We start from the raw sequence: 12,420 nt of genomic DNA, 5'->3' as shown, positions 1-12,420 counted from the left end.
TCGGTGATGAAGCCGTGGCCCGTCTGGATCTCGTTGAAGTCCAGAAGGTTGGAGCAGCGGTGGTTCCCCACACGGGTGCCGTCAGGGCTCAGCGTCAGCTCGAAGTTGGAGAGGGGCCGTGTGGAGATGACTGGCATCATGCCTGAAGGAATAATCACAGGGTGCACAGGACAGCTCAGAAGAACACTCAACATAACTGCATCAGCACAGGACAGCTCAGAAGTACACTCAAACATAACTAAATAAGCACTGGACAATGAAATGGCTTTTACTTTGAATGTGACAGTAGGCTGTCTTTAGAAGATGCTCTAACAACTGGCCTGCTGTGAACACAGCACTGTCCTCAGTCCTCAGACTCACCATCCATGTGGGGCATGGTGACAGTCAGCTTGATCAGGTTTGGGTAGTCAGGGTCGTCTGGTCCTGTGTAACGGATCTTGGTGGAGAACGGTTCGGCACCCACAGTACCAGGGATACGAGGCTGGCACATACCTGAAGGAAGAAGAGGGGTTCCAGTCAACCTGTGCCAGTCACAACTAAATTGAGTGCTGCTTCATAATCGTAAAAGTGAGTTACATTCTTCAAAATCCTTCCTGATTTAACAACAGGTTAGAGACAAGACCCATAACCCAGCACCCTCTTCACACTTCAGGCCCCAGTGCTGCCACCCTGCTGGCACGCCTGGCACTGGCCCGTGTCTTACCGTCTTCACGGCTGACGATGGAGATGGATGAGCTGAGCTCCAGGCCGGCCTCTCCTTTAATGTTGTACGCCCGGGCGGCACACTGGACCCGCGAGCCAGCCTGGAAGTAGATGGAGTCCAGAGTGATGGACTTGGTGTTGGTGAAGAAGGTGTTTGTGTCCACCTCTCGCATGGGGCTGGTGACGCCGTCGGACCCGGTGGGGGCGCTCACAAGCCAGCGGTACTGGGTCAGTGTGTCGTTTATGTTCTCCAATGTGCAGATGGAGCCTGTCTTATCAAAGTCCGAGTATTTGGGGTTGCAGGCCTGATGGAAACACAGAACAATGCATTTTGTGGGTAAATATGTGGGTGTGGACATAAGACAATTTAATATGATGATGATGAAAAACATTTTGAAATCCGGATATAATATAATAATATAATAGTTACATGTAGACAGATATTATAACCATTTGGGACAGTATTATATGTTGACATCTTACAGGAGCTTGTTCCATTACTGTCCTGGTCAACTTACCGTGACGCATACGACCGGGTATCCATTGGGAGGATGTGGGTGGACCTTGACATGTCCTGCGTCATCATACGTCAGCAGGGAAACAACCTGAGGTACTGCTGGGAAGGTGACATCTGCAACACTGTCCATCTCCTCAATGTAAACAATAGCTTTGTTCATCTGGAAAGAGAGAGAATATCGCTGCAATGAAATCGTTTTGCATCCAGCTTGGATGTATGATGGTCTCAAGACTCAAGACTTTTTAAATTTTTCTCGCTGTATTGCATCTCAGACCAAGTGTAAGAACATCCTACACCTAAGTATCTCTATCATTTAATCACTTATGTATAAACCCAATTAGGTTTTGCGCACCAAGACTGTTCTTATGATTACAAACCATGGTTTACATAAGGAACTCCTTGGGGCCTGTAAGCAGCAATCCTATATGTTTTGGGTCAGTGTGTCCATGGGGAGGCATTCACACTCGCACACACACAGGGCCGGCTGAGAGGCGCTGGGTGCCATTTTTGGCTACAGTGCTGGGGCTCGCTGACAGTGGCAGCTGCCTGCTGGCTATTTCAGCTAGCAGGCGAGTGTGTGTGCGTGTGAGTGTGTTTGTGTGTGTGTGTGTGTGTGTGTGTGTCTATGTTTGTGTGTGGGTGTGTGTGTGTGTGTGTTTGCGTGTTTGTGTGTGTGTGCAGGCATTTGTGTTTATGTGTCTGTTACCTTGACCTACCTTGAAGTTGGTTGTAAAATTGAAATAACAGTGCATGGGTGCATGTGTGCATTTCCTTTAGTATTGGTGTGAACTATCCTAACAAAAAGCTGTGGCTTATTCTGGGATGAGAATCTATGGCGGTGGTGTGTGTGGGGGTTTGTATGTGTATGAGTCAACATGGATGTGTATGTCCACTGACCTGTGTCTCAGCTATCATGTATTCATCGGGTTTCATGTGGATAGTAAAGGCCTCTCGAATCTCCCTCTTTCCATCATAGAGAACCTCAATCTCCACCACATGCTCCTGTTCTCCCTCCTTAAACTCCACATCTGCACACACACACACACACACACACACACACACACACACACACAAACACACACACACACACACACACACACACACACACACACACACACACACACAAATATAGATGCAATTAAACAAACACACTCAGAAACACAAACACAGTACAATACAAATAAACTACAACCATATAAATTGTTCATATTCAAAACACATACAATAATCAAACGCAGGTGCGCAAATGCATGTTTTTTCTGTGTTACTTCATGTTTGAGTGTGTATGCATGTTTTTTTCTGTGTGTCTTCATGTTTGAGTGTGTCTGCATGTTTGAGTGTGTCGGCATGTTCGAGTGCGTCTGCATGTTAGAGTGTGTCTGCATGTTAGAGTGTGTCTCATGTTTGAGTGCGTCTGCGTGTTTGAGTGCGTCTGCATGTTTGAGTGTGTCTGCGTGTTTGAGTGTGTCTGCATGTTTGAGTGCGTCTGCATGTTAGAGTGTGTCTGCATGTTAGAGTGTGTACTGTGGGCTAACCACCTTCTGAGAGCGGGTTGTAGTCCTCTCCTGAGGTGGCAGAGCCGTCTTTAGTGTGTACTCTCACAACAGACACTTTGGACGTGTCACCCAGACGCAGCACGGGGACCTTCACCACAGCAATCTCCCCAACCACCTGCGGTTCCCTCACACTGTACTTCAGCTCTGAGAACTTAATGATAGGTTCTGAGGAGAACAAACACACACACACACACACACACACATTTCATTATCTCATTATTATCTCATTATCATTATTATTTCATTATATTATGTAATACTCATAATCTGGTCACAACAATATATACAAATGCATTTTCAGACCGTGTAAGTATAATTATTGAACTCATTTGTGTACCTTGTCAACATTTCATAATCATGACAAACTAATTGCAACAAGTTTGATGTAGTCCTTTCTCTCTGCGTGTGTATGGGTCCCTATGTGTGTGGTATGGTATGATGAAGGTATGGGGGAGCTGCTTACTGTCTTTGTTGTCAGTGACGGTGACCAGTGCTTCCTTCTGTTCGCCCACAGTGGCTCCGTAGGGTGATTTGCTCTTCGGCGTTCCCAGCACCATGCGGAACTCCTCATCCTCCTCATGGACTGAGTCATCCACCAGGTTCACAATACATGGTTTTTCACTTTCACCTAAACCACAAACACACATGCACACACACATACAGTTGGGAGCTGAAAATATGGAATTCTGAAGTAACATACTCATGAATACAGGGGACATTATTGTAATTAATGGATTTACAAGTATCCGGATAGATGATTGAATATTTATTTGTGCATATAATCCCACAGAATAGTTAGTGAGTCGAGACCTGGCAGGAAGGTGATGACTGAGGCGTCGGTGTTGGGCCTCTCCTCGTAATCCATCATGACTTGAGCAGAGCCCTGGCGGGTGTAGCAGCGCACGGTGGAGCGCAGACTGATGTCTCCGCTGCGGTACAGTATGGCCCGGACCACACCGTCGGCCTCATCCACATGGTACTCGCCCTCCTTAAACTGCACCTTTGGCACTGCACACACACACACACACACACACACACACACACACACACACACACACACACACACACACACACACACACACACACCTATGAGTGCTATTATTGAGTTTAGGGATGTGTGTGCGTGGGTATTGCCACTAATAGTAACAAGCTGAGCATTGCTGTGGCTTTATGTTGTGCTATGTGTGTGTGTGCGTGTGTGTGTGTGTGTGTGTTCATGTTTGTGCATGTGTGTGTGTGCATGCCTGCATGTGTGTGTGTGTGCGTGTGTGTGTGTGTGTGTGTGTGTGAGTGTGTGTGTGTGTGCGTGTGCGTGTGCGTGTGCGTGTGCGTGTGCGTGTGCGTGTGCGTGTGCGTGCATGCGTGTGTGTGTGTGTGTGCGTGTGTGTGTGTGTGAGTGTGTGTGCGTGTGCGTGCATGCGTGTGTGTGTGTGTGTGTGTCTGTGTGTGTGTCTGAGTGTGCACTCTCTCACCATCAGTAACAGTGTCGTTGATGGTGATGGTGGTCTTGCTGGGCTCTCCCAGCACAGCGTTCATGGGCATGCGCAGCACCAGGTCAAAGGTCTCGGGCCCCTCCAGCTGCGGCTGGCCCAGGTCATCTAGAATGGTCACCCTCAGGGTCTGCATTGTCACGCCAGGGGCAAAGTCCAGGTTACGGCTGATGCCAACGTAGTCAAGCCCGGCTGCATGGAGTGTGGACAGGGAGAAATGAATGGGGGTGGTTGGGCAGGAGAATGAAAGAACAAACACCAACTGTTACCTTTTATCTTTTGCATTTTATCTCACAGTCATGTAAAACTTGAGTATAAAAGCAAGAGAAAATACATATTTAACATCGAACATAATTTTTATAATTTAATATTTTGTAAGTTGTGACACATGTGATAATGAAGGGAGTGCAAAATGCTTCCTGTCTCACCTTCGGCAGAGACGGGTTCACTCTTGCGGGAGCGGACGGTCACGGTGGCTGTTTTGGAGAGGTCTGTGCCTGTCCTCCATACTCGCACCTCCACATAACCTGCGCTCTCATCCACAGAGTACTCCAGCTCTCCAAAGTACAGGGACGGTTCTGAGGGAGAGAGAGAGGGGACAGGGGGGAGAGCACAGAGTGTCAGACGCTGGGGGATATAGCATCTTATTCAGTTAGGATCCTATTGAGAAAATGCCCTTTATTCAGAAAAAACAGTAAATGAACCCTTACGTGTGTGTGTGTGTTCATCTGAGAACCTTACCAGGTGATACCAGACATAAGATAGATCCATATGTCTTACTATCTTACCACAGTACCTACATACATGACAAACACAGGAGAGAAACACTCTCCTTACTGCACCTTTTCTCACTCTTATGGTCTTTGTTACTACTGTCTTTTATGCACACATTGTCTCAAGCACACATACCACACACACACACACACACACACACACACACACACACACACACACACACACACACACACACACGCGCGTGCGCGCACACACACACACACACACACACACACACACACACACACGCATGCGCGCACACACACACACACACACACACACACAGACTAATGGGTCTGTTGGTTCTCATTATAGAACTGATGAGAAGTTGGAGCTGACTGCTGACCTGGACTCAGTTCCTCATAAGGGAGCTGTTGATGTGCTGCTGCCCTTAAACTTGTTATGGGTCAGAGCCACTAACACAAATGTACACACACACACACACACACTCACACACACTCACATGCACATGCACTCTCAAAGAGAGAGCTGAAGAGATAAAGAGAGAGAAAAGAGAGAGAGAGAGAGAGAGAGAGAGAGAGAGAGAGAGAGAGAGAGAGAGAGAGAGAGACTGAAGTCCTACAACAATAGGGACTTCATATTGGCCATGGTCCAAGCTACACACATACATACAAAAACAAAAAGTCTTTGGCACTTAGCACTTGTAGACCACCATGAAGTCTTGGCACAAAAAGCTGTATTATACGTCTGTGAAAAAGGATCTCTTGTCTTTTGTCCTATATGACTTGAATTATATGCCCATGTGTGTGTGTGTGTGTGTGTGTGTGTGTGTGTGTGTGTGTGTGTGTGTGTGCATGTACTCAGGTGTGTGCATGTACTCATGTGTGTGTGCATGTCTTGGTGTGAACATCCTTAGCAGTGAGAATATCTGTTCTGTGTCTGTAAATGGAAGAACAAGGCACATTATGGGAACTGAGACCACCCTAAAGCAATGCACTGGAAATCATTTAGGATCTTATTGAATGTCTGACCTTTTAATGGGCCTCTCTCTCCCTCTCTCTCTCACACACACACACACACACACACACACACACACACACACACACACAGCACAGCAAACATGTTTCTACCCTGCGTCTGATAGTCAAGGCCACAAGATAAAAAAAAGGGTAACGGTGGGAGGAACAAGAAAGAAGAGCGGACGACAAAACCCAAATACAGACAAAACGAAAGGAGGAGCTGTTGCTTTTGTCTTGCAGGGGGCTGAAAGGACATGGCCTTTAACACTCTAAGGTCCAAGGCCTTTTAGACTTTTCTAAGTGGTCTGACATGCCTTGATGTTTTTGTACATTTTGCTTAACTAAAAACATTGATGCACAAATGGAATATATGATTCTATTCTAGAAGACCTCAGCAATAATATTAGAAAATGGTTCAATGTTTCCGTGGTTGTTCTTTTTATGTCTCTAAGACGAAAACTCAAAAAAAAAAATATCCCAGACGAGGGATATAGACCTTTTAGTGTTAACTTAGGCCATGAAGGGGCATGTCGGGGATTACACTGGAAACCTGGCAGACTGTCTGCCACACACACCATCAAAGATATGCAGCTGCCCCATTTATTTTCTCTTAATACTCAAATACCACAGTCACGGCTACACCTGCCTCCCATCCACATGTGGCTTAGCACAATAACGTACTGTTGTCCAGGGTTACCCACTAAAAAATGTAAGACTGTTACACTGTTTCCAGTTAATGAAAGCCAAAGTAATTCAATCTGACTGAACATAGTTCAATGCTAATGTAAACTAGTTTATCTGTGCAGACATGTTTTAGGAATACAGACACTTTTGTAACTGAGTCAGGGGTTTGATGCCAGCAAATTGACCCGCTATCTGCGTTGGTTTTGTCTTCCACAAACCTCTTTATCTTTGTCTCTCTCACTCTCTCATTGTCTACCCCCAACCCCTCAGGTTGGCACCGCTCCTCGTCCTCATTAGTCTCTTGTCTCTCTTCTCAGGACTCAGGCTGGGCTTCACCACTCTCATCAAAGGTGCTTTTATTCAGCAGTTGGAGTGGGAGAGTTTGCCTTGGAGACGCTATTTATCCAGTGTAAAGATGGTATGACAGTTATTGTTCTCTCCCGTGCGCAGCTTTGATGTTAGCTGGACAGTTGGTACTCTATTTATGGGAGTTGGGCTGTCAATAAAACTGGCTAGCAAAAGGGGAGCCGCACGGTTTAAGAATAATGAAGGATTCCTGTGGTTGGATATGCAGGTGTACGAACATGTCCAAGCATAGGTTCAGCCGTAAGGACAGCACATAGCCAACTGTGTAAAAATGAATCAACCCATGGTGCTAAAATAAGAAGATCGTCTCCAGAGAGTGTCTCATCTCTCTCTCTCAGGTGCTCTTTTCATCTCTATCTTTCTTCTTCTCTTCCTTCAAACCGGCTGGCCTAAATTTGAGAGTTTTAGAATGTGTGTAATATAAATATTTATATATAAACTACAGTTATGACCTAAAACCAAGGAGGTAGGATATTTCATTGTGGAGTAGTTTACAGTGCAGTAGTACTGTACAGAAGTTAATTTCAGTGAACAAGCATCCAGGAGTGCACTGAAGCATGCAGGGTAAATGTGAATTGATAACCGACAAGGGACTCGGTGACGTGCCCCGCTGGCATGGGCCTGGCACTCACCGTCATCATGGTCTGCCAGGATGACCACACGGGCACTAGGGAAGTTGGTGCCCACTTGGCCTCCCATGGGCATGCTCAGCGAGACGTTGAAGCTCTCTTCTTCCTCATAGAGAGAGTCATCGATGATGATGATGCGACAGGGCTTCTCACGTTCGTCCTTGTCAAAGCGCAGAACACTCGTGTGGTCCTCAGGACGAGTGATGTAATCGGAGTAAGACAGGACGGAGCTGGGGATGGTGCCTGTGGCGCTGCCTGAATTAAAATGTGGAATTTCATGACATTACAATAAATGTATAAAACTTAACAGTTCAGCAAAGAGGACAGATACATCATCAAGTCAACATGCATTGATACATGTCATGAAAGACACCCTGAATGTCATGCCTATTGAGAGTTGCCAGTAATTCCAATGTTGTGAATGTATAATATTGTTAAAAATAATAATAATAATAATAAAAATAATAATAAAAGTAGTAGAAGGAGGAGGAAGAGGAGGCCTGACCTTGCTGGGTGTAGCAGATCACCATGAGTTCCTGACTGATGTCTCCAGTACGGCGCACAGGGACCAGAAGCTCCCCGATGTCCTCCTCTATGTGGTACTCGGCCTCGGGGATAACCACAGTGGACTCTGGGAGGGAGAGGGACACACGCATGTGTGGAGCTCAACGTTAACTTAATCAGCAGTATTGGTCTTTGGTCATTTATCTTTTGTTTGTTCTCAGTCTTACCATCGCCAGGGTCCACAATCTCCACAGTGGCTGTATTTGGGTACTCAAGCACAGCCATCACTGGCTCTGAGAGCTGGATCTCAAAGGCCTCTGACGTCTCAAACTCCTGGTCGGTGAAGATCTTGACTCGCCATGTGGCCAGGGTCTGACCTGGGTTAAACTGGACCTGCTTCTGTGACTTGCCCCTGAAGTCCTTGTCCTTCACTGCTGTGCCATCCTTTGTGTCAATGCCTGGAAATTAGAAAGTAAATAAAGTCATCTATAAATATTGTATAAAAAGGGCCTATTTAGGGGATAGTAATTATAATTTTTAACAGCGATGGGGTTAGAAAATACTCCTTGACCACATAAATTCAAGTTTACTGCTGGCTTCCATTTAGCTCCAGAGGGGCTATTGAATGTCAAAGTCAGCTTTTCAAATGTGGTGTGTGTCCGACCTCTGACCCCTATCCACTCCCTAAATCAATCACAGTCATTCTCTCCCAGACAGGAAACGGGAGATGACTCGGACATGCTGATAGTAAAGAAAGGACTCCTTATGAGTCCCTTTGATTCAAGTGAAGCACCTCAGACAGACTGACTCCATGGCACTTTGGCCAGAGCGGCCACACTAATGGCAGTGTTAAGGACACAGGTGGACACTCAGAGTGGACATACTAATGGCAGTGTTAAGGACACAGTTGGACACTCAGAGGTCCACACTAATGGCAGTGTTAAGGGCAGAAGTGGTCACCCACAGTGGACACACTAATGGCAGTGTTAAGGACAGAGTTGGACACTCAGAGGTCCACACTAATGGCAGTGGTAAGGGCAGAAGTGGTCACCCACAGTGGACACACTAATGGCAGTGTTAAGGGCAGAAGTGGTCACCCAGAGTGGACACACTAATGGCAGTGTTAAGGACAGAGTTGGACACTCAGAGGTCCACACTAATGGCAGTGTTAAGGACACAGGTGGACACTCAGAGTGGACACACTAATGGCAGTGTTAAGGACACAGGTGGACACTTAGAGTGGACACACTAATGGCAGTGTTAAGGACACAGTTGGACACTTAGAGTGGACACACTAATGGCAGTGTTAAGGACACAGGTGGACACCCAGAGCGGCCACACTACTCTATTATCAAATTGTTTGACACACATTCAAGTTCATTGAGTCAGTATTATTACAGGTTATCATAGGCGGCAAACTTACTGACAAATGAGGTTTCTCCCAGGTATCCTCTCCGCTTGAGGGTCACTTCCAGAACCTTGGCATCCTCGTCCACCAAGTAGTACTCTCTCTCCAGCGAGATCCAGGCCCAGTTCAGCCTGAATGGCTGAGGCTTCAACTTGTTGCCCCCTATTGACACAAGGGAAACACAGTGACTTGAGCTCGACTGGCAAAGCAGGTCTTCAAACAAACACTCCTTGGACAATAGGTGACTTTAGTTAGAGTGAGCTCCAGAGAAACAGAAGGAGAAGGGAATCCCCTACAAAGCCAACAAAAACAGAAGAGCAACTTGATCTGTCTCAGTGAACTCCCAGTTAAAACCCCTCAAACAGCGCACTGTGAGTCTTGGCCTCTCATTTCCTCCTCGTTCTTCCTGTCTTCAGTCTGTGCTTTTATCTGATTTCCTCCACAAAAATGTAATCATGCACAAACCCTGACCCCTGAGTGGGGCTAACGAGTTCAGGCATGCCTCAAAGAGAGGGACCGGTTCAAGGGGTCACTGCTTAATGGGGGATAGGGTGCAGGTGCCACTGTTGGGGTCCGATATCATTTTGAAAAGGCTGTGTTTTACCTCACTGGAAAGTTCCCACCCCCACACTTTTTCTCTCTCTCTCTGTATCTCTCTCTCTCTCTCTATCTCTCTCTCTCTCTCTCTCTCTCTCTCCCTCTCTCTCTGGATGGAGGATGGATGGAGGTCCAGTCTGTAAGGTTAGTGTTCACGAGCCCAGATAGACCAGAGGTGGTTGCAGGCCACAGAACAATAGGAGGCCATTAAGTCCTCAGTTCCCACTGTGATTATCAGCCGTGACAGACTGAGAGGGGAGGCAAGGTGACCAGACTGACCTTACCTGTCCACAGTCACATAGTCAGACAGACAGAACATTATGGTAGAAGTGGATACACTTTCTATATAATAAATGACATTCTTATCAACCTGGAAAACTGCCACTCAAAAAAAAATTGTATTGTTATGGCGCTTTATAAATACAATTGAATTTAATTGAATTAAAACATTGAATTAAAAAGACCAAGGAGACCTGCACATGGTTTCACACAGGGCCCTGTACATATGTGAGGATGACTTCCTGAGGTCTGAGGACGTAATAATAGTCTGGCATGGTTATTCAGCGGGGGCCGAGCAGCTGCCTAGGGACACTTTCAACTGAGCACCCATCCCTGCCATGCCCTTAAACCATCTTGTCCCATGACTTATATTATCCCTGAAAAGAAAGCTGTTAAGCCTCTCTTGGTCATTCCCTTGGGGGTCCTGTGTCGAGACTTAGCTGACCTTAATCCTCACCTTTTTTCAGCGTGTGTAGGAACATACACCTGGCTCAGTGGGTAGGGGGCTGAGGAGGTTGTGGAGGTCACGGTGGGGTGTGTGGGGTGTGTGGGGTGTGTGTGTGTGTGTGTGTGTGTGTGTGTGTGTGTGTGTGTGTGTGTGTGTGTGTGTGTGTGTGTGTGTATCCCAGCTTGGCACAAAGAAAAAATGAGTCTGAATGCCGACCAAATGTAGAACATTTGGGGGAGATATCTTGAAAGCTGGACCAAAGTGTTTGATTTCATTCAATTACAATTAGGCCAAATAAAAAGTTAAGTTGTAAGTACAGTCTGGAGTCTGGACAGTCTTTTTCGCTCAACGCCTCAATAGGTAGATCTTGCCTGTCACCAAGGCAGAGGTCGGTGATCTTGGGCCTAAAAATGTTGGTGACCACTGATCTAAGGAATACATGGAAATATGTTGATCTTTGCTAAATGGTCACACAAAATGCCACAGGCCAAACTTGCTGGCATGATAACGTACTAAAAAAACGTCTTTAGTGCTACCCTTCTCTAATCTCCCAAACCTCCTCCCCCGTACCGCTGCCTAACCCCCGGCTCCCAGAGACATATCGCCTGATCTTCAGAGGAAATCCAGAGCCTTTCGTGACACAGGAGCCTCAGCTCAAAGACACTGACTTTGAACAAGCTCATGTGTCCAACCAACACAGCTAAAAATATATGATGCATTTATCATATTTGCCTTCGACAGCCCTAAGTTCCTTAGTGACGTGTTAAACTCAAGAGAAGCAACAGCAGTACTGTAGCCAAGGGGAGGCCTACAAAATAAACTTGTTTATATCAAATGTTTTGCATTTAGTATGTAGTAGGTGTAAACACAATAGACGGTTGTCAGTAAGAACAGACAACTTTTCAATTCTGTATAAAAAACTAAGGGATGAAATGTTAAATTCTTATTCAGTATGCATTCCTACAAGGACTACACACAGTACTGTCTAAGAAGAAGTACTTGTTTGATGACAGAGCTAGTGCTTCCAGGCAGTCTGCCCAGTGTATGTGATTGGGGTATGTGTGTATAATATGGCCAAAACACATGAGACACACAGCTCTGACTCTTGCCTGTCATCTGCTTGCCAGCAGAGAGACCATGTAATATCTAACCAGGGTATGAAGCAGGAATGAGGGGAAGCATCTTTTGCTCTCAGGATTGTAGAAGTTTGATGCCATTTTTTAGAAATTACTATTAGCAATATGTAAAAATTGAGATATTAGCAGTATCCGGTGATGTATTAAATCTACTAAGTGGGTTATTTTATCTTAAAAGACATGAGTCCAAAGACTTGTAAAATGGTAAAGTGTAAGTTGTAATGTGAATTGAGTCTCTCCTTGACATGCTTTATGCATCTGGACTGGCTGACCTGGCTGAGGAGGTGTGATAAACAGCTTGGGATAGCTGATGCTGATTTCAAAAAGTAAAGCTGAGGATCCCGTGTCCC

General features: G+C 46.0%; 1 protein-coding gene across 1 annotated transcript in view; it reads right to left on the bottom strand.

Annotated features, from left to right (window-relative positions):
- frem3 (Fras1 related extracellular matrix 3) overlaps positions 1-12,420 on the bottom strand; it is a 33,939-nt gene that overhangs the window by 6,154 nt on the left and 15,365 nt on the right. Inside the window, exons 3-16 of the mRNA XM_080837220.1 lie at positions 9,626-9,772; positions 8,430-8,660; positions 8,204-8,329; positions 7,702-7,953; positions 4,694-4,843; positions 4,248-4,457; positions 3,586-3,783; positions 3,239-3,403; positions 2,758-2,940; positions 2,117-2,247; positions 1,221-1,379; positions 704-1,007; positions 361-492; positions 1-142 (exon numbers count right to left, since the gene is read on the bottom strand). The exon at positions 1-142 is cut by the window's left edge and continues 190 nt beyond it. Of these exons, the coding sequence (XP_080693346.1) occupies positions 1-142; positions 361-492; positions 704-1,007; positions 1,221-1,379; positions 2,117-2,247; positions 2,758-2,940; positions 3,239-3,403; positions 3,586-3,783; positions 4,248-4,457; positions 4,694-4,843; positions 7,702-7,953; positions 8,204-8,329; positions 8,430-8,660; positions 9,626-9,772 (2,530 nt within the window). The remainder of the gene's footprint in view (positions 143-360; positions 493-703; positions 1,008-1,220; positions 1,380-2,116; positions 2,248-2,757; positions 2,941-3,238; positions 3,404-3,585; positions 3,784-4,247; positions 4,458-4,693; positions 4,844-7,701; positions 7,954-8,203; positions 8,330-8,429; positions 8,661-9,625; positions 9,773-12,420) is intronic.

Source organism: Sprattus sprattus, assembly GCF_963457725.1.
Source record: "Sprattus sprattus genome assembly, chromosome: 4".
Classification (NCBI taxonomy): domain Eukaryota; kingdom Metazoa; phylum Chordata; class Actinopteri; order Clupeiformes; family Clupeidae; genus Sprattus; species Sprattus sprattus.
This window is presented reverse-complemented; position numbering and strand designations above follow the sequence as displayed.